At 39.6% G+C, this 27,442-nt stretch overlaps 1 protein-coding gene across 3 annotated transcripts in view; it reads right to left on the minus strand.

Annotated features, from left to right (window-relative positions):
- Positions 1–440: 440 nt before the first annotated feature.
- EPHA7 (EPH receptor A7) overlaps positions 441–27,442 on the minus strand; it is a 166,828-nt gene continuing 139,826 nt past the window's right edge. For 2 of the 3 annotated variants that reach the window (XM_083497506.1, XM_083497508.1), the window contains exons 9-17: positions 27,318–27,373; positions 20,464–20,589; positions 17,636–17,821; positions 16,983–17,044; positions 15,577–15,786; positions 12,761–12,910; positions 6,302–6,495; positions 4,223–4,378; positions 441–2,927 (exon numbers count right to left, since the gene is read on the minus strand). In XM_083497506.1, coding sequence (XP_083353632.1) covers positions 2,813–2,927; positions 4,223–4,378; positions 6,302–6,495; positions 12,761–12,910; positions 15,577–15,786; positions 16,983–17,044; positions 17,636–17,821; positions 20,464–20,589; positions 27,318–27,373 — 1,255 coding nt within the window. In that variant the 3' untranslated portion in view covers positions 441–2,812. The remainder of the gene's footprint in view (positions 2,928–4,222; positions 4,379–6,301; positions 6,496–12,760; positions 12,911–15,576; positions 15,787–16,982; positions 17,045–17,635; positions 17,822–20,463; positions 20,590–27,317; positions 27,374–27,442) is intronic. The other variant, XM_083497507.1, reaches the window with a different exon arrangement.

Here is a 27,442-nt window from a genome sequence, read left to right on the forward strand (position 1 = left end):
GTACCCAGAACATCTGTTTCCATGAGCTTTCTCATGCAGCTAGGGATGCATGTAGAAAAGCTTGCTTGTGTGTGTCTAGGCCCTGTCTGGATCATACATTAGCCTATCTTAAGCATACCATGAAATAAGGGCACTGGAATCAATAGTACTTAAATCCAAGTAAACATGTCTTAGATAGGGTGATAAGTCTGCATAATGAAAAGTTTGATACACCGCCTTAAGAAATCTTTGCACTTTGACAAATTGGTGAGCGGCTGGTGGTGGTGGAATCACCTCTGTAGCTAAAGATAACCATTTCTATCGAACTCATAACTTAAAATGAAATTAATGAATTCGCCTGTACTTTCCAAATATCAAGGGGGAATTACACTTTTGCCATTTTACTATGGTGTGTTGTGACTGCTATAAGACAGACAATGAAAAATAACCCTTATGCACAGTTATATTTCCAAAAATATATTTACAGTCTATTACAAAGATTACAAATGGAAGTGTCTATGTAATGAGATTATGTTAATTCAAAGATTGGTTGTTTTGTTTCTCTCATTTTTTTTACAGATTTCTTTAACAAAGGGGAAATAAGAAAAAAAATAGCATAATCAAAGTGATTTTTTTTCTAACCAAACAAATAAATAAAATGACAAATATAACACTGTACAGTGAACTAAAAGTGGAAGATTAGGGCGGGGGGAGGGGTAAATGATCTATTTAAGTTTTCTGTAGCTATCTTTGGTCCTAAATGTGGGAAAACACATTATGTAGCACTGAAAAACATTTTCTTTTTTTGTGATGCTCTGTAAGTAAAATAGAAAAATATAGTGCATTTTCAATGTATTCAGAGCTCACCGCACAGAAATGTGTGTACAAAACAAGACAGTATAAATAAAATGTACAAGTTTTACAAAGGAACATTTACAGGGTTATACTTTTTTGTGTGGATGCCCACATTATCAAACAAGACTTAATTTATGACTGATCCCTGGGATCTTTCTCTATGAAAACCAACGGGAGCAGCCCAGTTCTCTTTGGAAGTACAGCTATTCACTGCTGGGGTAGCTCGTGATTTTCATGATATTTTTTTGACAGCATTTTATCACCTGTTTTGTATATATTCCTGCAACGCACTGTTATTGCTTATGGTAGTTCTACATTTCATTCAACTCAAGTACGCATATATTAAATTAAAATTGTTTTTTTTTTCCCTAAAAAAAGAGAGTTCTCTCATTCAACAGCTACTTTTCAGTCAGAAGTCTCAAATGACTGTTTTTGTGTATGTATAGAGCAGCTTGTAAAAAAAAACAAAAAACTTGAAAATTTTCGAACTGCCACTTGCCTTACACTCAGCGGTTCTAATAGAAAATCCAAAGGCACCATCTGATAGGAACATCTCCTGTGCAAGCCTCACAGCTGCTGTTCACCTCTCATTCACTTGTATTAGGGCTTACACTAGAGGAGTGCAATCCAGAGAAAGTTAGTGGCACTCGGGCCCCACTGAAATTGCTGGGACTCCATACAGAATGTGGTAACATCTTTTTGAGACTATGTCCCAATTGAAACCAGTAAAAATTAGTCTCAATTAAATGCTGAGTTCAGTGGGATGTAGGTATGCCTTCTGTTCTCTGGATTGCACCCCCAGATGTTTATTTTTGCAGGAGGGACTACATTCAACTTAATCTCATATTAACCATATGCCAGTTATTTTTCTTAGACCTTCTAATGTGGAATATTGAAAAATTAAAGAAAGAAACAACAGCAATAGACACCAATGTGCTCTGATTAAAAGGCTAGGCAACACTACAGTACTGTACCTGTTTTGTTTTGTTTTTGTTTTGACACACCTACTACAATCAATTATTCAGCAAAAGAGGTCTTAACAAGTTTAAAGTTGCAGATGTACAGCTTATATTTAACCCAGGCAACTTCCTAAAGTCATCTTTCAAGCCTTTTCTTTTAAAGTGCCTGGGCATTTTAAGGGAACATTATTGCTAGGTTCTCCGTTTTATTCATTTCCTGTTTAAAGAGACCATGTGATTTATCATACAAAATTATTTTCAAAAATATCAGAACTCTTGGCAATGTCTTTTTTCCCCCTTCCTGATTTCCTGCCAATTAGCAAACCACATAAATGTGGTGCGGAATTAACAGACCGAAGTAAACTTCATAAAGCAAACCCTACCCCGCAACTCCATTTCACCCAACCCAGCGGTCAGATCCACATTTCTCAGTTACACCTCTTGTGTCTGTAGAAATTCATACAATCTTTCAAAAGTCCCCAGTGTAATAATGCGTCATATGCTTAGCACTAAGAAGGTCCAAAGATATAAATGTTACATTAAAAGAAGGTCTATATGACAAAGCAACACAACTGATTCCTTTCCCCCCCTCTTTTTTTTTGGGGGGGGGGAAAGTTTGAAATGAAAGGTTTAAGGAAAATATTTTGTTGACTTTAGCAATAATATGATTTTTATCTGACAAATATATTCTTTCTTTTTCAAAATCCCTTATGTACAATTTAAAAAGTCCATTAGATAAAAAGGAGGTTAGAGAGTTCAAGGTGTTCGTAGGTGTTTCAGGTAGTACTTTGTTTATTGTCACTGCTTTCGTTGCTGCCATCAGTGGATCCATATTCCCTTTTTAAGTAAGTTTCTGGTGGCACTTAGGAGTTCAAGTCTGTAGGTGCTTCTTGTGGGCCTTCTGTGGTCTGCAGGAAGGACCCAGAAAATCATGTGTCTTCTAGCAGCTCTTCATGTAGATCGAAGGCCGGCACTGTTCTCTCAAGTCTGTCACCTCCCTCGTAAGGGAGAAGCGTTTATCACACTTGGATGCCAGTGCCATGCAAATGTAACATTTGTGCTCTCATAGTCTGAATGCTGCTCATGATTTTCTTTTGATGGCCAACCAACGTGATGCCTAAGCTCATAATATCGCTGGTGGAAAGGGAAGAGAAAGGTTCAAGGTTAGGCATTTGACTGTCAGTGTATGAAGACAAAAAAGAAACATTAGTACAATTCACAGAACTGAATGATATTTTGTACATCCGGGATGTCAGTATGATGCCTAGGCTTGATTTTTCTGGTGGTTGTTTTATGGTTTATATTGGTTTATTTTATGAATTTATATACCACTTCATCATAGAGTATCTAAGCAGTGAGCAATCTCCAATTCTAATAAAAATATAGAAAATTGATATAAAATTGTTTGGGATGATGGAAGTTGTACTCCAGCAATATCTGGAGGACCTCAGTTGGTAGAGCAAGAGACTCTAAATCTCAGGGTTGTGGGTTTGAGCCTAAAGAGTGAGTGGTGGACATGTCTGGAGATCCCAATGTTTTTATGCAAGTTGTCTCTGCTACAATATGTTTTTAGGGTTCTTATTGGCTCCTCTTTTGTGCACTTACCGTTCCTCTATTTTTAAACAACGTGTTTTAATAATTAGAGCAATTTGTGTGAACTGATAGTGGTGGTAGGGAAAGGACCTCTAGGAGAAAAATGTCTCTATTCCTCATTCCAGACTTGGTGAGGAAATGATGATAGCTTGGGCCATGGTGAAAGCTATTGTGGTAACACCTACCGTATTTTTTGCACTATAGGACGCACTTTTTCCCCTTCAAAAATGAAGGGGAAATGTGTGTGCGTCCTATGGAGAGAAGACGCCATAGCCCCGCGACCCTCTCCTGGCTGGAGAGGTGACGCGCAGCTATGGCAGGATCCTCTATAGCCGCGCGTCACCTCCCCAGCCGGGAGAGCACGTGCAGGGCTAAAGCAGCCCCCCGCGACCCTCTCCCGGCTGGAGAGGTGACGCGTGGCTATGGCAGGAGCCTCTTCGCTGCGCCTTTCCGCTGCTCCCTGACCTGCTCTTTGGGGCTGGTGGTGGGCTTCCCCCGTCCCAAAGAGCAGGTCAAAAGGAACCTGAAGCCTGGAGAGCGAGAGGGGTCAGTGCACACTGACCCCTCTCGCTCTCCAGGCTTCCAAGGTAGCCGCCTTAAACGGCACCTTGTTTTAGAGCGGGAAAACAAGAGGGGGAAAGTTCTCCCCCTCTCTGTGCAGCGCCTCCTGCCGCTTCACTGAAGGGGCGCTGGGCAGAGAGGGGGAGAATTTTTTTTTTCTTGTTCTCCCCCCTCTAAAACAAAGTGCGTCCTATTGTCCGGTGCGTCCTATGGTGCGAAAAATACGGTATTTAAAACATCAGCCATCATAATCACATGAAAATCAAATCACTTACTCAATAGTCATCCTGGCTACTGTCTCAAGGTTGTTGTAACCTGCAGCTGAAAAGTTATCCTTATATCTTTCCATCTTGATGGCTTGCAACCATTCTCCTACAGAACAAAATGTAGTGAAATCAGGTGTATTCTGGTCCAGAAGAGGACTGATTGGCCTAGATCGGAAGGGAAACAGAAAGTTATTATATTTTAAGATATATTACAACAATAGAGAGCATTTATATTGCCTGATAGGAGTAGGAACAAATCATATCCAATTGGGTTAAAGGCACAGCAAGCACATAAGGCCTTGTCCACATTGTTCAATTCCAACAGCAATCCCCCTTCTTTTTCACTAGTTATCTACTAGGGTTACTGTCATACCTTGGTTGTAGAACGTAATCCGTTCCCAAAGACCGTTCATCTTCCAAAACATTTGACAACTGAGGCGCGGCTTCCGATTGGTTGCAAGAGCTTCTTGCACTCAAGTGGAAGATGTGTCAGACGTTCGGGTTCCAAAAAATGTTCGGAAACCAAAACATTTACTTCTGGGTTTTCGGCATTTGGGAGCCAAAACATACAGTAACAGAGGCATTTGGGAACCGAGGTTTGACTGTATTATTGTTTCTTATTTGAATTAGTGTGCTATGTCTTATACACACAATGGAGATTTGACTCTATAAAAATTCACACAAGAGGAAAGCCTCGCTCCAAACATTTGTGATCAAATGAAGATTGGTCAAAGAGGAGAAAAGACAGAGAAATGTGGCAACTATGATCTGACTTCTGGCACTGGGTCTAGCTAAATAGCTTCTCTGAAGGCTGGCTTTGTTTCTTGTTGAGGTCATTTAGAATGCGATGTCTGGGAAAAGAGACACCAAGACGCAGGTTTTCTTTTATGCCTGTGATATCAACTCCTTTTGGCTGTACAACCTGTGCTAATTCTGATAGCCTTTTTGCATGACCCACATTGTTGTAGGTAAAATTGTAGTCCTTGTGTAGCTTGTGCCCACCTGACACCCAGAAAACCTTCCTTCTAGAATGCACACTTATGTGGGAGGAAGCCTCACTGAGCACAGAGACTTCCTTCCAAATACACAAACGTGCAATGCAATTTTTAAAAAAACATAAAAATAAAATGAATCCGAGATTAATTATTATAAATAAAAAGAGATCTGAAGATAAATAGGTCTGATATATGCAAACCAAAGAACAGCTCCATTTACTTCAGTAGAAATATGCTGGAATTTTGAAGATTATACATTGTGGTTTTAAGTGAGTATTTCTGGATTTGACAAAAATTAACATGGAATAAAATATAGCCAACACAGCATCTAGTGCTTGTGTGTAGTGTATGTATGTGTGTGTGTATGTACATACATACACACCCACACACAATATTTTAGAAAGTATCTCTTAATTTTTTTGTTGAATTTCTGGCCTTGGATCATTTGGTGACGAATGGGCTCTAAATACAGTAAATGAATAAATACATTTCATATGGAGGCTAGGCCTTTGTAGCTGCTGCATATTTCTATCAACAGAGCAACAATAAAACAGTAAAGCAGTGGCGTAGTGTGGGTTGACAGCACCCGGGGCAAGGCAAGTAATTTGTGCCCCCTAACCCGTGGATTTGCGCCCCCTAACCCGTGGATTTGTGCCCCCTAACCCCCAGATGTTGCGCCCGGTGCGGCCGGCCCCCCCTGGACCCCCCACGCTACGCCACTGCAGTAAAGAGCAGCAGTTAAAACTTCATGTTTTTGTAAATTATTTTACAGCAATTTTGTTGGAAGCTGCTTTGTGCTAAAACCTTTTTAGTAAACAAACTGTAGCAAATCAGGGAAATTCAAATCAAACTGTGGCCTTTCTGCTTCTTTCAAAACATGGAAGCTGTTCAGGTTCCTCTGTTCAGTTCCTGCTAGTTTTATGACAAGCAACACACAGCACAGTCTAGAGTATCTGCTGGTTTATCTTTGTAAAGGCCGCCTGAACAGGGGATGTTTCTGTACACCCTGCAGCGGATAACAGCAGCTGAACTGAATGAAGAAATACAGCCTAAAAACCTGGCCTACGACTTAGAAACAGCACCAGTAACTTACCTGCTACAGGTTCCCAGAGGGGTTTTCAAGCTGTTTGGGTTCCGAATCATCTTGTCCAGAATGCCCACTATTTGCTCAAACTTTGGCCTTTCCGCACGCTCTTTCTGCCAGCAATCTAGCATCAGCTGGTGAAGGCCTGCTGGGCAGTCCATGGGTGCTGGCAAGCGATAGCCTTCTTCAATTGCTTTTATAACCTAAAAGACAAAACAACGTTGTTTTGATTTTTTTACGGCCCATGAAGAATCAAGCAGCCAAATTAAGCAATCAAAGCTTTATGAAATGTATCTTTCAAACAGAGCCTGTTGTTTTGACACATGCATTCATGTTGCTGTATAATAAACTTGTTTTTATTTTCCATGCTTATTAAACAGATTATTCTGTGGTGTATGCTGAGAACATGGTTGCATTACCTAGTCAAATCAGCAGCAGGAAACAGCAATTAAATTCACCAAGGGTGCAGCTGATAAATTGATACATGGAGATGCTCTTTGAAGGCAATAGCATTTGCCCAAAAGCTCCCCCCTCCTTCATTTCCCCTCCAGGAATACACACAGCATTTAAATGAACAGAGGTTTAGGCATCGGTGCATGCTATGCAAGAAAAGTATCTGGAAATCACTATACATAAAAGGTACTTTCTAAAAAAGCACTTTCCCTTAATACTCACCCTTACAGTGGGCACAACTGGATCTGAATGCAATGTGACATGTATAAGCATAGCTTGGCTGGGTAATATCTTAATGAATCAGGAGAAGGAAAGTCCATTATTAATAAAATGTGGCATGTTGTGATATGGTGCAGGGCAGTTAATGTCTGTAGGAAGAGTTACACCCACTGCTTGATTTTCTAGCAAAACTCATTTGAGGTTTAAGTAAAAGAGGGAGGGGAAAATAATTATAGGAAACTGCTAAATGCCCCTAGGACAGGATAAGAAACCATGATGGGAAGCAATGAGCTGATTAAAAAAAAGTTATATAAAGCGTTAAAATATTGTTTCAGGGTGGGGTGGGTATTTCAAATACCGACAAACATAACTGTGTTAGAATTGCTAAGGAAGAGTGCTTGTTCCTCAGGAGTAAGTAGCACAGGCTCTCTTCCTTTCAGCAGTCCACAGAGAAAGCCAACCTTGGGGCTTTCTTCTGGGGTTAACCCTAGGATATAAAGCTGTCATGATAAATAAAAGCTGGTGAGAATTGAAAGCTTTTGTTCAATATATGTTATATACGCATGTTGGAATGTGAATTGAAGGAGGATTTTAAAGAATGAAAAGTAGACTCCAAGAATTTTCAAAATCTCCCAGTGCACTGCAGAAAAGTATAACAACGTGTAATGCCATATACACAGGCATCAATGACATATATATGAACAGAGGAAGCCACAATCCTATTGGATGCAGGCTGCAAATATTGTAAACGTTTGAAAACACAGGGTGATTGTCACTTAGCGCTCCTATCACTTTTGTGCCAAAGGAAGCATCCACTCGCATAAGAGGGGGAAAGAAATTGTGTTTGTGTGATTCTCCCTCGGCTGCAGACACCAGCACCTCCCCACCTGCAAAAAAAATTTTTTAATAGATTGTGGGATCCTCTAGAAGAGATTTTTTTGGAAGCTGTGGTAGCTGCCAGGGAGAGAAGAAAATAGTCAATATCACCTTCCCTCTTCTGAGTGGAAACCTACAGCTGAATCCAGAGCTCTCATACACTTGCAAAGTTGGAGGGTACTCCACATTCAAACTGAAAGGTCACAAACCACTTTTGTGGTTGCAGCTTTACTTCAAATAATATCCTTAACGTTATCTAACGTGTTCATTCTCATGCCACAAGCATTTCAATGGCTGTAATTTTGTGTTTTCTGATTCTATGATTCTATTATGCATGGTAATGGGTGAGTGTGGATAAAACATGCAGAGATTCCTGGAGCTCTGATGTTTAGCTTGGGCTAAACATCAAATTTTTCAAATTTGAAATTTTCAAATCTGAAATTTGCAGAGGTCAGAACTGTGTAAGGTATACATGTGGAAAGTCAGTCTCTCTCTCTCTCTGTCTCTCTCTCTCTCTCTGTGTGTGTAATTATACAAAATGATGATGTAGTAATTATGCTCTTCAAACTAAAAATGTGTTTATGATGAAAATTCAACTCAGACACTTATTAATAAAATGTGAGTACTCCGCAGAATTTCCAAAGGAATTAGAGATGAGAGAAATACAAATACGACATGCCTTGCCAATCTCTCACAGTAATTGGAACACAATTATTTGACTGATTGCGGTCAATTGATCTAGAAATCCAAAACATGACCATGGCAGAACATATCACCTAGACAGCAAAAGCGAAGCAACGAAAGAAGAAAGTGCAACAAAATATGCATTAGCAGGCATGATGGCAAATATATTTTCTTGATTGTAGAAAATTCCATGGTGATGAGAAATGACTAACAGCAAAGGTTAATGGTTCACCTTTTTAAAAAGAAAAAAGAAAAAGCTTATACTTCTTTTACACATGAACGCTGGACAAATAAAACCAGAAATTCAAATAGTTTTTGTTTAAGACCATTCTGAATGAGAGAAATAAGGTAAGTGATTCTAAGATTTAAAGTCAAAGCATAATGATGGGGACCGACAAAATGCACTAAACCCACCACCACAACAAACGGTATGAGGTCAATTTTTCACATTATTTGGCTTAGTTCCAGCACATACTCTATTTTAAGTAGTGAATATATATTTAAATGAATTTATAGCCATGTAACCTGGATAAGAACACTAGCTATTTCAGTAAGGAAATAGGTTCCAACCCATCTTTGTCTTGCCATACGAAACCAGATTAAATAAATTAGTCCCTCTCATCTGACGTACTCTACTTTACATACTGTACTGGTGAATACAAATGACACAAAATGCAGTTAACATGATTGTGTGAAACCTGATTGTAAAAGTGTAGCTTTAGTCTAAATTAATGAGAACACTACATCCTTTATTTAGGTACCACTTGCCTCGCCTGCTCTGGAGTGTAGGACGTGAACCAATGGCTTCAAGTTACAAGGAAGGAGATTCTCACTAAACATCAGGAAGAACTTTCTCATGGTAAGATCTGCTTGGCAGTGGAACCCTTGGAAGGTGGTAGACACTCCTTCCTTGGGGGTTTTTAAACAGAGGTTGGATGGCCATCTGTCAGGGATGCTTTAGCTAAGATTCCTGCATTGCAGGGGAGGGGGTTGGACTAGATGATTCTTGGGGTCCACAATTCTATTATTCTATGTCACAACTATCCATTGTGCTTGTTTTTCATTTCTTTTCTGATTTGCTTAGTTTGTAGAGCAGTAGTTCAACACATCCTCATCCCATCCCATCATACCAGGCTTAAAAATTTTAAGCTGCATTCTTGAATGCACTTGCCTGGAAGTAAGCCCTACTGAAGTGAATGGGACTTACTTCTGAACAGACATGTGCAAGATTGCACTGAAAACCTCATTTCAGCTGAGCAGGAAATAAATAAATTAAATTAAATTAAATTAAATGCTAACTAGAATAAAACTGGTACGTTGTTCTCACTGTTAGACAATTGCTCTGTTTACCTATTTACAAATTGAGCCCATACATTAAGCCCAATGCAAAATTTCAGCAAGAAGTATGAAAATACTGATTTTGTCTGTTGCTTTCCCTTCTCCTAACAGTTCTTTCCTTATGTCTTTTTTGAAAGATAGGTAAGCTTTGCCTTTGAGGCATCTTATATTCCTGTCAGACACCTTTTATGTTTGAATCTAGTACAGAAGGAAGGTGTCAAAAGGAATGAAACTCGACTGGGTGTCGAGGGAATGTAAATATTTCTCTCTCCCTGCCCCAAGGACTTGTTTGCCCATATTTTGACAGTCCATGAAATCTCTGACACTGAGACCTGTCAAATATTAACAACTTTGCTCTCTGCCAAACTGACTCATCATTTAGATTTTATATGGTAGATTAGAAAAAAAAATGCACCAAAAAAGTACTCTCTGATGTCGATCATTCTTAAAAAAACAACAACAGGGAAATAACATTTTTTTCCTCATCATTTATTTACAAACACACTTATTTCTATGACAAAATGAAACTTCCCTTGGTATCTGCAGTTTGATTCCCATATTTTATAAAATGGCAATAAACTTGAAACCAGAATAGCTAATAGTACTATACTTAGGGAAAGAGCACACACTGCATCAAATATTGGCCTCCCTGTATTGAGAAATTCTCCTTAGTCCTTTGTTTTTCACAGCAGTAGGCCATGTGGTGGGGCTGCACTGCTCCTTTGACTTCTGTTCAGCTGAGTCACTGCAGCATACTGGGATGGAGAGGAAGAGGGAGGCAGCAGTGGCGAGGTTGGCATGGTGGAAATGCCCTGGGAAGAGCACCATATTGGCATCACCAGCACATTTGTACTGTGCCAACCCTATCTTGGCACAAGCATTCTACTTGTCCCCCTCTCCTTCCCCTGCCTGCTGTTTCAGGGGACGGGGCAGTGTCTCTCTACTCTGCAGAGCAGATTTAGAGATTTAGCATGATGCTAAAGCAGCCCTAACTTCACCTCCATCTCTTTGGACATGGAGATGCCAGCACTGGTGAAGACAAACTTCAGAGAGCCAGCCCACACAGAGAAATATGCCCATATGTCTGTCCAGTCTTGGGACATACGAACAGCTGTGCTTGCTGTGTTCTCTTCAAACGGAGGTGTCTTGCTTGTTGAATCAATGTCAAAGCTTGTGGTCAGCCATGCATTTAACCTCTCATGTACCTGAGGATTTCGGCAAGAGTTCCATCTTGCCTCTCATACCTTTTAACATTTATATGAAGGCACTGGGAGAAGTCATCCAGAGAATAAGGAGAAGCTCTTTAGATGTTGGACCAGTACTGGGGGTGTTGAGCTGTATAAGGTCTTATAAACTGAGACTGAATTCCTACTAGCTGGAGGCAGGAATAGTGGGCAGCACCAGGGTCTAGGAGCCAGGGAGATGGCCTGTTCTGAATGGAGTTGCATTCCTGCCAAAAGAACAGCTTGGGGATGCTCCCCTTGGTAGCATTGTCACGAGAAGCTCAGATGACAATTGTAAGTAAGTTTGTAACTTAGGCCAAACTGTACCGTCTATTGATTTGATGAAATATTTTGTGTCCAAATAAAGAACTAATTTAGATAGATAAAGCTCTGTTCCACATCCACGGACCTTTGTGCTCAAAATTAAAGCTTGGTAACGCCAAGTCCCCTCCCCGCTTGCTTGTGAAAATGGCTACCCTGTTCAAGGAATAATCCTCTTCAAAAGGGTTAGTCACAGGGAACTTCCGTGCACATGAATCTGCTCTAAAATGCTCTTGTAGGGCTAGATTGGGTGCCATGTAAACAAGCCCTCAATCTGCACCTGTGTAAACAAGCCTGAGGCCAAGATCAAGGGTGTGGAGATGACTACATGTTTTCATTTTTCCTGTTTTGTAAGGGAAAAAAGTGACAGCCTAAGTCCTACCTAGAATGAGGATGCATATACTGTTATGAAAAGGGTTTCTTTTCTCATTGTAGGATTATATTATTTTCACTGAAGATGACATGGAATAAAGGTTCAGTTGTAAAATGTTGAGAAGAAATCAGCTATTATGGATGAATAGTTATTCATTACTCCTTCTCTCTAAGTTTTAGAAGAGGATGATTAATGGGGTAGTGTTTTGGGGGTTTTGTAATGGTGTTATTGAAAGTTACAGAATTTGTGGGCTTTAACAAAAACCCAAAAACTGTCTAGGATCCAAAGTGCCCTTGCATGTCCTTGCCAACTTGCTTTCAGAGGTCTTCAAACACCAAGAGTGACTTTTTAAGATGTCTAAAGGCAACAATGGCTGGAAAAGCCTGAATATCATAACTGATCCTTATCCCAGCTTTTGGCTCAGTCCTTTACACACTTACCTGTGAACTCAATGGGTCTTACTTCAGAGTAGACGTGCAGGATTGTGCTATTTGCCTACAAGTTATGTGCTATGTAGTCTCTTTCTGTGTATGCTGCTTGCTATGCCCTCTTAATGAACTATAAAATAATGAAACAGCTAGCACCAGTATTTATGATAAAATAATATAGATGTAGCTAAAAAGATAATTAAAACAATATGTGGAATTCAGCATGATGTTAATGCAATTGTTCTGTCAGCGCAAGCATTTCTATTTGCTGGACAGAATAATTGCCCCTTCCTCACACACACTCCGGAGTGGATTTGGAGGAGGAAGTGGTCAAACTCCAGTGCACCCTTGAGCTGGCTTCCCACTGGCTGGCTAGTGCTAATAAATTTATACCTTTCCAAAATAAGTTTCTATTTCCCTTTTATAATATAAATATTAGTCAAGTCTTTGGGTATGTTGCTAGAGAGAAAACCCTAATCCATATATCATTTGCAAATTCTATTATCCAGCACTGTGCATTATAAGAAACAGAACATGCATTTTTGGAACTTACATCTTGATTTGACATATCCCAGTATGGCCTCTCTCCGTAAGACATGACTTCCCACATTACTATTCCATAACTCCATACGTCACTTGCTGATGTAAACTTGCGGTACTGTATGGCTTCAGGAGCTGTCCATCTTACTGGTATTTTCCCACCCTATGGATAAAGAAAGTTTCTGAAACAAACTTACAGTAACAGCATCTATTTATGAAAGCATTAGCTGATAGGCAGCTTGTTAGATCTTCTTGCAATCACAAAAGAAAATTAAAACTAAGGAAGTAAATTATGCCTGTGCTTCTTTAAATCTTGCATCATCTCACAGATTATAGCCATTCCTCCCTCCTACAGAGTCAACCTATACGATATACAGATCAGCTACTACTGGGCTGCACAACTTCAGATCATTGCAAGGATGACATGGTTAAATATAACTAGATATAAATGTTTATTATACATGGAAAATCAGAATATCAGGAAGAAACTTTTTCTTATTCTTGACATCTTCCCGATACACTAGTTTGTAATGTACTGAGAACCTCCACAATTAAAAATGCACTTTCTCCTTCTTAACATGTTGGTTTTCCATCATTCAGGGAGCTCAAGAGAATATACAAACATCCATTAGAGGACTGGGCTGGGAGAGCGGTGTGCAGATGCCATAATCCAGCATTTGGCAGAGGACAGCAGCAATCATTGCACCTGCGGGCTGATGACATTAATACGCACCTTCCTTGAGCACTGGTGAAAGCTCCACAGGTACTGTATTTTAGGGTAGGGGAACCTGTGGCACTCCAGATGTTCTTCAGCTCCAACTGCCCTCATGCCAGAATGGTCAGTGTTGATGGAAATTATTGTGGAGGACACCTGACTTACCACACCTGTTGTATTGTAATGAGCTTGCTAATGAGCATGAATTTTCACTCCCCCCCTTTTTTACTGGCACCTTTATTCTGAGACAGTTTAGGATTATTAACAGGAATTACTTCAAGCCGATTGTCCCAAATTGAATAGTTAGAGCTGCTGTTAGCATGTGCTCAGGGGTGTAGGAAGGGGGGGGGCGGTCGAGTGTCATCCCTGAGGGTGTGTGTGTGTGACAAATTCACTCCTGTGCGGATTGCTGCACCACCACCCCTGGATGCCAATTTGCCCCAATTGGTGCTGATCACTCCCCCTGGGTGGCTCCCCCTGCTCCCCAGGTGCCTGAGTGGCTAGGTCCACTGCTGCATGTGCTAACATGTTTACTTGATTAGTTAAACCCATTGGTGAGGAGCCTCTGGCCCATGGACTAAATGTGGCCTGTAGGGCCTCTTCATCCAACGCACAGCCTCCTCTCTTCACCCTGCCCCATAGCATTTAGGCTTTTAAAAAGCTTGCATTTCTGCCGGGAAGGGAGGGGTGGTTAGGTGCTAGGAGTAACCCTCCCTCTGTGCTGCAATATCTGCAGCAATTATACTTAAAAACAAAACACTTTCACTGATACCAATGCAGGCTTTTAAAAGCAGAAATGTTATGCAGGATGGAATCTTTTTTTTTGGGGGGGGGGAGGTTTGCATCTGTGGAGGGAAGCCTAACTCCCACCTCCCCATGAGCTGCAACCCACGTGAAAGTCACCCCAAAGCAGCACTTAGGCTTTCATTTGTGCCAATAGGAGCATGTTTTAAACTCTTAAGTGCTGCATGGGGAATCAGAAGCAGGACAGAAGAGACGGTTTAGTGGATGGGTGGGGGATGTGAATGCTTTGGCTTTGTCCTCTGTTATTACTGACAGCTGGCCACTGAAATTTTTTTCATGAGGGAATGTAGCCCTCGGACTTGGCCTGAAAAAACTTTACCACCCCCAACATTAACAGTTTACTGAGTCTTGGTGAGACTCTGCCCTTGTTCCTAACAGGTACATTTTGGTCTGTCTTGGTAATCAGCATTGGTGTGGATGGTGGCAGAATAGTCTCCCAACTGCAACCTGTTATCCGTAGCTCCCACCTATATTCCATGCTGCCACTTTTCAGCACTAGTCTCACATGTGAAAGAGAACTTTCAATGCATGTGGATTGGAAAATGTATACTACTAGAACAGGTGTGTATCAAAGGAGGGTGGCCACCTGCTGAACTCAAGAGAAAGCTATTTTTCAAGGAGTTTGAGATTAATGGGATTTTTAATCTTTTGAAATTAGTGAGGTGGGATTCACATTTTATTTTAGTTGCGCCATCTCTACCACGTGCTCCTGGCTTGCCCTCTCAATCCCTGTCTCCACCCCCCATTTCTACTGAGTCTTGCGTGGAGTTCTATTGCATTATTACTCTTAATATTAACTCTCACAGTTAATAAAATTGCTATGATCGGCTGGCAATTCCTTTGTTAAAAGACCCTGCTTGTTACTAGCCCAGGATACTGGAGTGATGATGTTTCATCAATGGGAGCTAATGTCTGGCAGATAGAGACTTTTATACTGGAAAGCAATCAGATCTTGGAGAAGTCAGATACCTACTTCTCTAAATAAGTTTGTGTGTGAGAAACAAAAACAGGAGGTAGGGAGGAAGAACAGAGAATTGGATAAGGGCACCCCTGAAGATCTGATGTGGGATAGTGGTGCTACCGTCTTGTAAGAATGTGCATGCCACCTGCCTCCACCTGTGCTCTACACATGTATTTGGAAATAACACAAATAATGCAAAAATGTCACAGGTCACCAGTGTTTTTTCATCTAAAGGTCACTTCACTTGTGGGGCACAGCCCTTGGAAATTCTCACCACTCAAGGGAGTAGGGAATGGGCAACAATAGACTTGAGCGAACTGTGCTCTTTTTCGTTTAATGTGCAACTCACTGTTGTAGTGTAGACAGCTTCTGGGTCATCTTCTATAACTCTGGAGAGGCCAAAGTCTGACACTTTGCAAACAAGATTGCTGTTGACCAGAATGTTGCGTGCTGCTAAGTCCCTGTGCACGTATCCCATATCAGCCAAGTATCTCATTCCAGCAGCAATTCCTCTCAACATCCCCACCAGCTGAATTACTGTAAATTGCCCATCATGTTTCTGAAGTAAAAGAAAGAAGCAGAGAAATGCGTCTTAAAGCAGCTGAGAGGGAAGGATAAAAACATTGTTAAAATCCTGGTGCTTTAAGGCCAGGCTTCCCACAGCCCTGTGTCTGCAAATTCCACATGTAATATGTCATTAGTGCCTCCATCTCATGCATGACTTGCTTCCCACAGCCCACATGTAAGACATGAAGTGTCGCTCTGGGCTTCACATGTGCAGTCCTTCAACCCCCACCCCCCACCCTAGCAGCAGATCAATCATAAGAGCAACCCTCTTAGTATATTAATAGATATGTGTAAATCCTGATTTTCATTAAACCTTTTCCAAAGGGTAGAGGAATAGGTTACTCCATGAGAGCTATGAATATACTGGTCCTTAGCTTTATGTAAAAATGTATTTTGAGGGCAAGAGTATATATTACATGGCATTTATTTTGGCATCCATGCTCCTAAAGTGTGAACAACATAATAGGAAAGTAGCTGTTGCGAGTATGGGAAGAAACATTATGATACCAATCATGGGCGTAGCCAGGATTTTTGTTAGGGGTGGCAGAACTGATGTGATTGGTCAGTTAGTTAAGTATTTCTATTGTTTTACTTGCTCTACGGGAGGGCAGCTGCCCCCCCCCCCCCGCCCCTCTGGCTACGTCCATGATTACCAATATTATACTTTGGGATCCATGCAGCAGATTTAGCTTACTCATGCTAACAGTTATGTACCGGTACTTTCCTTTTTGGACTTCGTAGTGTTTAGCAAGTTGTCTACCATAAATGGTAAACAGTCACAAAAAGTTGTAAAATCTCTCTTAGGACTGGGGGGAGGGAATGCTTCCTTCGTTTCTGAATTACTGCTGCACTTAATTTAAGGACTCTTTCTTTTCTACAATGTTGAAAAGATACAAATATGATTTTGAAGCATGTGTTCCCACAATATGGCTTCAGGTCCCTTTCGATGATGGTAATCAAAACCACAATATCTGTCCCACATTGGATCACTTAGATGGCCAAAAATGTTTTCGTTTGATCCCGTCTGCTCTTCTAATTTCTAATCTGATTTTTCAGAGACCATTCAGAGATCTCTTAATGTTTGGCGTGTTCTCATTTTACACTGAAAATGTTTTATTATGCTAAATTGGTAGCATATATATTTTATTTTTGAAGTGCTATGTATGTTTCCCTCTAGCATTCACTCACCCTGAGAAATGCATCCAGAGCTCCATTCTCCATGTATTCTATTACAATCATGACTGGTTTCCCTAAAAAAGAAAGAAGAAAGGGGGACACATTTTGTTTAAAGCAATCATAATCTGAGCAGAGTGGTTCCTTCCACTCCTGATAAAACATATGTTGTTCCTTTGAAGGGCTGAATAGTTGAGGCATGAGTGCTCCTGAAGCTTCCAAAACTGTTACTGAGATCTAAAAGGCCCTTAAATGTCTGTGTGCAGAATATGGTCATGATTCGCAAAAGTTAAACCGTACAAATCAAAATGTCAGTGTGTTCTCCTGACTCCCGCTGTGTGAAGAGAATTCTGGGGAAATGGCACTTCAGATAATACGAAAGGACATAAAAAACCTTATCTTCCTACATGGTATTTGAGGCTAAATGGGACTAGGAAAAATAAATATTCCAAAGTTCTTCATCTTTTCATCATCCACTGATCTTATTTCTCTCTCTCTCTAATGTTGTTGCATAAACTAAGCATTCCCTTAGTTAGTTACACATCAGAAGAAAATCTGTTAATCTATGCAGCACATCTCTGTCTTTTGAATTGCTGACTATGAAAACTTTGTAACAATGTATTGCCTTTTAGCATGTTGTCTAAAGGTCAGATCTGGTAGTTAATTACCTCTGGTAACCACCCCTTCTAAATGAACAACATTGGGGTGATCAAACTGTCCCATGATGCTCGCCTCACAAAGAAAATCCCTTCTTTGCTTTTCAGTGAAGCCTACTTTTAAGGTTTTAATGGCCACGGCAACATCTCTCTTGCCTGGAAGCTTTAGGCGCCCACTGCATACTTCTCCAAACTCTCCTGAAATGGAAAACATATCGTCTGTTAGGAAATCACTGATACAGGACCAGAATTACTTATGTCCAATGCATTTAGATGTCAACTGAACACTCCCACTTAATGTTATGCTAGATTTGAATCAAATCAACAAGGGCATAACCCAACCAAGGTTAAATGCCTCCAATCTGCAGTAATTTCAAGGGAAAATATTTAAGCACATGGTTGAAATCAAAGCAATATAAAAGAGCTTTGGCAAGATCAGGCCCTAAATGAGCAAATTTTAGCCTATTCTATAGCAACGTGAGGAAGCTATAAAAGCGAAGGACTATGATGGCACAGTCAGTAGTATAGTACAGACAATAGTATAGCACACAATGGTTGTGCACAACGGGAGTATCATAAACATGTTGGCAAGGAACAGAAGATTATAGTGCCCTCATCAAAATCAACCACTCACAGAACTGAGAACCTTTACTCCACAGTTGAGTGTACCACATTAGCAGAGAAACATGCTAAAATCTTTGATGCTGCCTGTTGTCTGTCACACTGATACTGCATATGTTTACTTGATATAAACCGTGCATATATTTTTCTGCTTTATCATCAGGCTGTTGCAACAGTCATTTTCCTCGCATTCTTTGCTAAGTATGATCCATGAATTGAAATATAAATAAGGCAACTACACTTAACACTTCACCACTAAAAGGACTGACATTTCCATATTTGCCTTTCAGTTTGTCAGCGGAGTTCTGAGTTTGTAGTCACAAAATCAATCAGAAAATTAATTTTCCTTTTAAAAAACCAAATTGAATCAGAATTCCACAAGAACAGGAAAGTAAGATTGTTGTTTTGTGCTGTCTCAAGCTTATTTAACCACAGACCCTTATCTATGATCTCAGTCAAGTTCTAAGCCAGTGAGCGCTTGCTGTGAATTAAGGGTTTTATACAACTTTAGTCTACCAAGGTGCTATTGATTTTTATTGTCTACAGATGGGCAAGCTCACCCCTGCTTTGTGTTGTTGGACTGGCTCAGAAATGAGCCTTCTCTTAATTTGGGAAATGCCATGGTTAATTTCTGAACCTATCTAAACTTGCTAACTTTTTTCCCCCAGAGGCAGACTTTGTATAAGGGGGCTGCTTTGACTTCTGTAAAATCACTGGAATGGATATGGAGAAAGGGTGACCCAGTTTTCCTGGAAGCAGGCCTTCAATGCAGCTAACTTGGCAAAGCATCCTATGCCCTTTTAAAATGTGGTTCTTTTTTGGGGGGGTTGTTATTTTTATTTTGATTATATATAGTGTGGTTTTATATTTTGATTTTGTTCTGTGAACCGCCCTAAGACCTCCGGGTATAGGTCAGTATATAAATTCAATCAATCAATCAATCAATCAATCAATAGGAACAACTGTTTTGCCTGGAGGCTTCAACTCATGCGGGAAGGTTATCTGCATGGTGAAAATGAAGTTGTTGTGTCAAATCTGCTCCAAAATGTTATAATGATGCCTCTGCTGAATTTAAGAACTGGGACTTGAAAGTTATTACTCACCTCTGTGCCTGCAAATAAGTGCTTACAGTGAAAGCATGTGGTTATGCTGGCACTGAAAGCAGATATTCAAAAACAAGGTTGGAGCATCCATTGAATTTCAGTGGGACAGACTGCTGCATGACTTAATATTCTGAATCAGGAGTGTACATGAATTTAGTTTTAGTTAATGTCATCATTAACATCTTCTAAGGCTGCAGTCCTATATACACTGACATAGCATGCATAGGTTTCATCTGTTTTCACATTAAGTTAAGTGAGTCCGCCTCCCCTTTTAAAAAACAACAACAAAGAGCTATTATCTGTAATTTACAGCACTTGTCACACTGCTGCAGGAGTGATTTAAAGAGGGGAAAAAGAGGACTTAAAAGTGCTGCATAAAACAACAGGAAATCAAAGAATGTTTCCTCCAGGAGTCCCAGGTATTTGATATTTTTCTTGCCCATGGATACTTAATTTCACTACATGAACCAGTATAATAATAAAAGTGTCACATATCTTATTAATGCAAACAAATGGAAACAGGTTTCCCAGAGCATGAACACCACTGCCTAAGTATGTGGGAAAAGGAAGAAAAGCAATGTAATGACAGCACAATTACCATCACTCACAAGAGCTAAGATGAGGACTCCTTATAGCAATAAAATACTTTAAAAATGGCACCAATGACATTCCCCAAAGAAAAACTTGTTTTGTAAAGCCAGCTTTTAGTTATAACAAACACAAATGTTGTTCTTTATATAGACACACACAAGTAAGCCTCTCTTGGAGTTTAATGGAAATATTGATGCAAATATAGCCATCAGGTGTTTAACTCAAATGCACCACCTTCTCTCAACAATGTGCGAGGAGGAATGACATTATTTGCATTTGTAAAACACAATTTTCATTTCATTTTCCTAAAAGGAAATAGAAATACACACACATGTTTGGGACCACTGGACTGGTTATTTATTTATTTTACGTTTATAAGCAAATGCAGCTCCAGTGCTTTTAACCACTCTGGTATAGGCAAAAAGCTCCATGCGCAAGATATAATTATTTGCCTGTCATCATGATGTATGAGTTTCAATCCGAGCTAAATGGAAGAATTGTATAAGGAAGCCACAGCGAGCTTACCTGCACCAATCACACGCTCTATTTTAATACAGGAGGCATCTAACTCCTTGGCGAATTGATGGACAGCTCTATTTGGATCCTCATAGGTTTCAGGGTCAATGTAGGTTTTGGTGCCTGGAAATTTAACTGTAATGATGTAAGAAAGCATGACTGTGATGAAGCAAAGCACTTATTGTGCAGCCAATCCCGGAATTTCATTAAGCAGAGCGCACCCTAGAACAGTGAGGCTCCTGTCGAGCCAGCTAGGCAAAGCAAATGGGTGTTTCCCAGCACCTCCCCATTCCTTACTTTTGTGGCCAGCAAGCAACTTTGCAGGATAACCCATCTGAGATGGGGTGAAAGGTGAAAACCCAATTCTTTCTTCCCCAGTAGAAGCTGCAAGCTCTTCTGCTACAGTCACTATTCACACCATTAACTGTGGACTGGCAATTGGGACAGCCAAAAGACGATACGGATTTGGCCCTGGAAGTTCTAGTACCTTACACTTACATTGTCCTGAGTGAATGGAGTGAATGTTTCTAACAAGTTTATTGTTTTGAGTATCTGTCCTTTATCCACATCCTGTGTTCTGAAAAATATACTGAGACCTCCACCCAACTGAATCTTCCTGAAGGGAGGTAAGTGGCTTGCTGGAGGGGCAGTGGGATACCTCTGTGCCTTCTCACAACCTATTTTCATGCTGCTGGTGTTGGCCTGCTTTTGGTAGGCTTGCCAAGCAAGAGGGGGAAGATACTGTAAGGGCAGAGATCAGAAAGGTGACTATTCTGAGATGAAATATAACCGGTGCCAACCTCCTTTTCCCCCTAACACAAAGTGGCATCACATTTTGACAGTCTTATCTGTCTCTGACATATAAATGATACACCTTCTTGGGCTCTCTCTTGTTTTATTTATCCACAAGATTCTGTCATATCTTCCCCAACTGTGAGTGTACTGGAGAGTAGGAAAATGTGCAGATCAGTATTGTAGAAAGTGAATGCAAAGTTTCCCCACCCTTCAGAATTTCACATTGATCTTCCCGACCAAATGTTGGATAGCCATAAATTGCTGCTCTGAACTCCTTTGGGACAAAGGGTGATATATAAATTTAATTAGTAAATGAATAATATAGGGCAAGAGTTGTGTTTACATTGTTTCTTTGGGACACAGTTACATCTGTAGTTTGAGCACACTGGTTTGTTTGTTTGTTTGTTTGTTTGTTTGTTTGTTTGTGGTGGTGTGGTGGTAGGGAGTTTATGGGATGAAATACAAGAAGCAGAATGCTCTCTCCTAGACAGTACAATGGCCTAATCACCAAGATATGGGGTTGAGAAAAGAAGTTTTCAGGCACAGATTCCATCAATTTTGAGAAAGGTCCTAATGAAATAGTCATGGGCGACATATTCAGCAGGTATCACATGTTTCAAACTGTAGCAGCTATATTATTAAAAATAATGCCATGGGAAAAGAATGCTAGTGATGTGGAGGTCATCCATGGAGCTGAATAGGCATACTGAGGATCTGCAAGAAATTATTTCACATCTTCCCCAGAGGTTACTTTTGCTGCACTGTATTTTTCAATAGGTTTAGTGCTAATCATAATAATAATGGCTCAGCTTCTGGAGCTGATAAGGGCTCATTTTTTATTTACGTCCCCAACCAGAAGGGAAAGAGAGCAGAAAACAATAGGTTAACTGCCTATATTGTGCTCTCAAGCAAGCAGATGGAGAATGAGCCATCTTCTTGTGCTTGCGATAAGGAGCCTGGATTGGAGGTAACCTTGTGAATCGTAAATGGGTCTCTGATGGTACTTTATTCAAGCTGTCATAAAACATTTTGACAGGCCAACGCTTTCTTGGCATACCAACGTGAAATAGTGCTCCCTCAGATTCAAAGACATTGTTAAAAGAAAATGGTAGGAGGAAACAAAATGTAAATTGCAATTGGTTGACTAAACTCTTCCATTGTGTTATACCTTTAAAAACGTAGCACTTGGGATCATTCAAAGTTGAGGGGAATTGAATGGGAAGACTGGACATTCTATTAAATTCACTGATCTGAAAGCTAGTTAAAAGGATTGCTATTTCAGGTTACTCTGAAAATCCAGTCTGATGTTTTAGCATATAAGAAAATTGTCTGTATACCACAGGAACAAAAGGATGCAAAATTGGAAATCATCAGTGACTTCAAGACTGTGTTTTGTTTCTCCCCAGAAACAATGATCATATCAAATTAAATACTATGCTTTTTATCAAAAGGCTCTAAAAATGTAGTCAAGTAAAGATGAAAATCATAAGACTTTCGGGTTGGCTTCATGGTTGGTAATCTTTTCTGACAGACTGTAAGCTTCCCCAGATATTGGATAACTAGATTTCTTGAAAGGGATACAATGAAGGAATGAAGTGTTATTTTCAATTTCAGTTTCTGACTATTAAGACTAGGCTGTTAACCTATTTACATTTTCTTTCCCTAAAACATATCATCTAAAAATAGTGCATGCTGGGGGAAAGCATTCTCCAGCTAGCACTTTCACTTTCCCTGTAGACACATGTAAAGGGGAAAAAATGCTTAATTTCATTTCTTTCTCAGACATCACTCGGTAGGGAATATTGAAAAGACCTTAAAGTATTTTTAGGCTATGAAGAGCCTCACTAAAATAAGATGGTGTTACTAAGATTCTAATCCTTCAGAGGAGCTTCATTTCAACAGTGGGATATTTGCAAATGCTTCATTTTTAGAACAACAACATGCAGTCAGAGCGTGATAACCCTGATTGCTATTACTATTTTCCATTTATTAGGTAAAGTGCCCTGCAAGGCTTGAATGAGGCAGGAATGGTTTCAATCCGTAGTTTAATGAAGTGATTTAACTATTGACATATCTAGACTTAGAGAGAATGAATGAACTCAGGCTGATCAAATTTTATGGAAGGAGGAAAGTGAAAGAGAAAACTTGATGTGACTTTGACTTGAGTCTCTGGAGATAGCATTACCAAATACCACCAGAACAGCACTTATTTGGCTACTGTTTTCAATGCTGTTTCATTTACTCCCGAGTATTAAAATTTATGTTAGCAACAAATTCCACATAGTAATAAACTATTACAAACAGAATACTGATAACCAGCCACTTTGTTACATTAAAACTACTCTGGTGATATGGCGGCAAAAAAATTGCTAAAATATCTCCACCTTCATCTACAAGGCAAAAAATAACTCCTAAACTTATTGATAGATAAGAAAATTATAAATCAGAAAGGTTGTATTTAGACTTCACAATAACTTTCCCTTGAGTGAATGACTTTTTTGTTGAATTGTAGAATGACCCTGTATTCATCCAGATGTTATTATCAGCCACTCTGATTCTTAATTTACTATATCTCCTTTGATGAATCAGTCATTTGCTTCAGGAAGCACAAGTGCAAAACATGAATTCATAGCACCCAGGTTGTAAGGGAAGTATTATGAACCTAACTGTAAAAAAAATGGCCTAGCACTAACTACAAGCTGAGATCCATTTCTTCAGAAAATATGCATGGTCTTATCACGGCTGGTCTTCCAGTGGTTGCTAAACACCAAGTTTTATTCAGAGTGGCCCTATTCAAATTAATGGAGCAAATTTACTCATGTTCATTAATTTCAACTGGTCTACTGTGAGTAAAACTTTGCCAAATTCTGTTTGGCTGATTTAAATGTGTTGTGCTTTTTCAATGCTTTATTGTCTCTCTTTTCTTACTTGGGAGGTATTTTTGTTGTTGTAGGCATTTTGTTGCTTTTCTAGTTATTGCAGTTTGTGTGTTTTTAAACTGTTTTGTAAGGGCAGTGTGCCTTGAGTATTATTATTATTATTATTATTATTATCATCATCATCCTCGTCAGCATCATCACCATATTTTATAATGCTTTCATAAACTGCTTTGTGAGAGCAGGATGCTCTGAAAGACAGGTTGCAAATTTTTTAAATAAAGAATTACATTGCAACATAAAAAGGAAGAGTAAAGACCAAAGGGCAGCGACTCAACATCTAGACAACCAAAGGGATTTTTCAGGCCCTTTATTTCTACTGCACTGCTGAAAGTCAGGGAACCCTCTCAAGGAGCATTCAAAGCAGTGGAAGAGGCTCTAGTGGAAAGTTAGAATCACCATAGACCTAGTACACATGCTGGGGAAGATTGTTGGGCTGTATCTGAAATATTAATTAGATGTACCCACAGGAATGATTTTTTGGATGAAGCCTAAAATATTAATTTGTGTATCATAACTCTAGATGCTCCACCGAAATTCATGACTTTATCAATCATACAAATAGCTTGCCTCTTAATAGAGGAAATTCTTGATTAGAGTGAATACTAGAGTGAATAATCTACGCAGTGTATGAACCAGTACCACGATGGTGGCTACAGACTGTTAATTAATCCTGCATCTTTTTTCCATTTAATGTGAAGGGAACAAATTTAAGACTTATTTTCACAAGTGAACAGCTTCTTTGGAGGCACAATGGCAGTGGAGCCTGTCAAGTTCTGCAAGGGCTACACTGAGACAGATAAGGGAGCTAGCAGAGACTGCCATCCCATGGACTGGGCAGATGAAGACAGGCAGGTGATGGTTGGATGAGGACAGAGGTGGGTAGGGCAGTGCCCCATTACCCTGAAAAGACCAGCCTCCACTGCACAATGGAAAAATAAAAGTTTAATTTTTACCAAGTCATGTTTGAATAACCTATATCAGTCTAATTTGCACTGCTCAATCTATTTGTTAATTAAGTAACCAGATTTAAAAAGGAGATTTGAATTGATTTAAATTGAAATCCATGGGAAAGGCAACTTGCAATCAATTTTCATTGAATCACCACCAGAAAGCATCAGAAAGCGCTGTGGGAACTGATGGACAACCCAAAAGAAAACAAAAGTATGTTGGAACTTTTGGTGTGTATTTCAAAATTATTCTCCCCTCCAAAATGTATGCTATAATTCTTCAATCAATTACACATTCTGATTGCAGAACAATGTAATTCATCAACAGCTAGTTTTTATATGCAGACAATCACTTGGGATCTGATCATACCCGAAATACAGTGGTGCCCCACAAGACGAATGCCTCGCAAGACGAAAAACTCGCTAGACGAAAGGGTTTTGCGGTATTTGAGCTGCTTCACAAGACGAATTTCCATATGGGCTTGCTTCGCAAGACGAAAAACGAAAACGTCTTGCAAGTTTGTTTCCTTTTTCTTAACACCGTTAATACAGTTGCGACTTGACTTCGAAGAGCAACTCATAGAACACGGTGTGGTAGCCTTTTTTGAGGTTTTTGAAGACTTTGGTGATTTTTGAAGCTTTTCCAAAACTTCTTTTAAACTTTTAAAACCTTTTTGGGGTTTTTTTGGATTTTGGGTTGGGGTGTTTCGAATTCAAGGACTTGGTGTTGGGGGGGGGGGGGTTGCAAGAATCTGGAAGCTTGTTCTTCCCCCCTGCATTTTTATGATTTTCTGTGCCCATTGGGCCACTCTGCTGTTTTTTAAAAAAAAATTCTGGATTTGAATTTCTGTGTGGTGGGTGGCTAGAGAAACAGTTGAGGAGGGGTTTGCAAGAATCTGGAAGCTTGTGTGTATTTTTTCTGCATTTTTATGATTTTCTGTGACCATTGGGCCACTCTGCTGTTTTTTTTAAAAAAAATTCTGGATTTGAATTTCTGTGTGGTGGGTGGCTGGGGGAACAGTTGAGGAGGGGGTTCTTCAGCAAGAAGCAAAGAGTGGAAGAGGAACCTTCTTCGAGTTGTCCCCCAGAGTCTTAGAAAATGTACTGTACACTTTGTTGATTTTTAAATGTTTTTCTGTCATGTTTAAAAACTTAATTTATTGTTCCTTCAATTTTTGAAATGCTCTTTACAGTATGTATGACTTTAAAGAGCACTTAATAAACTCTTGTTGTACCAAATTTGGCTTTGTTTGGACTTTTTTTGACCATAGGAATGCATTAATTGGATTTCAATGCATTCCTATGGGATTTCGTGCTTCGCAAAACGAAAAATTCACTAATGAAAAAACTCGCGGAACGCATTAATTTCGTCTTGCAAGGACCACTGTATTGTTATGGGAGGAAAACCTTTATTGAGTAGACAGAGGTGACTACAAGATGTTTCTGCTGAAATGTAAGTGATGTTATCAACAGAGATCAACTTTAATAGGATCTAGGCAGCTCTGAGTTCACTAAGCATAGCAGCTGGAGAGCAAGTATGATATTACACACAACTATTTCTGATCCTCTTCTATGTAATGCTGATTTTATTAGAGGTTTTTAAAAATATATATATCGATAAAACTCAAGATTTTACTGCCGTACTAATTGGTTGATTGGCCTATTTTCTTCACCAGTTATTCTAAGTTATATAAGTATTATGTTGGCTAATCACTGAGACAAATTTAGAAATATAGTTTTTACTGAATTGCCTTTAGCCTTGGGCAATGGATGAATCCTAACTTTCCTGCACAAATAATAAAAATAAATCAAATAGCTATTGGGCCAACAGCAATCAATCACAGTATCTCAGAGGGAACCATTAGGATATTATGAAACACTTATTCAAAAGCAACCAAAGGAAAAATGTGGATTGGAGACAACTATATATCATCCAAATGTACAGCAATAAAATCTGCCATGTGAACAGTGTTGATTTTATTCTATGTACTTTTGGAAGAGGTCATACTTCTTTTACAGTTTTTAACTTCACACTTGCCGTTTACACAGCATTTTAAAATTTATTATAGTTGTTCCTCTGCAAGAATGTTGTTTTTGTATTGTGTCTATTCTATTACTGCCAGTCCCAATGCATTATAATTGGCCTGGAAATTCTTGGGGGAAATAACAGCAAAACACTTACAATGAAAGTAAAGTTCTTCATCTCCTTCTTGATCAGCTTTGCTATAGCCACAGTGCCTGTAAAAAAGAGAGAGAAGGGCCTTTTCACAAAAATAATATATAACTACAGGTTGATTTTCCCCTTCC

This window comes from Podarcis liolepis, assembly GCF_965112155.1.
Source record: "Podarcis liolepis genome assembly, chromosome: 3".
Lineage (NCBI taxonomy): Eukaryota > Metazoa > Chordata > Lepidosauria > Squamata > Lacertidae > Podarcis > Podarcis liolepis.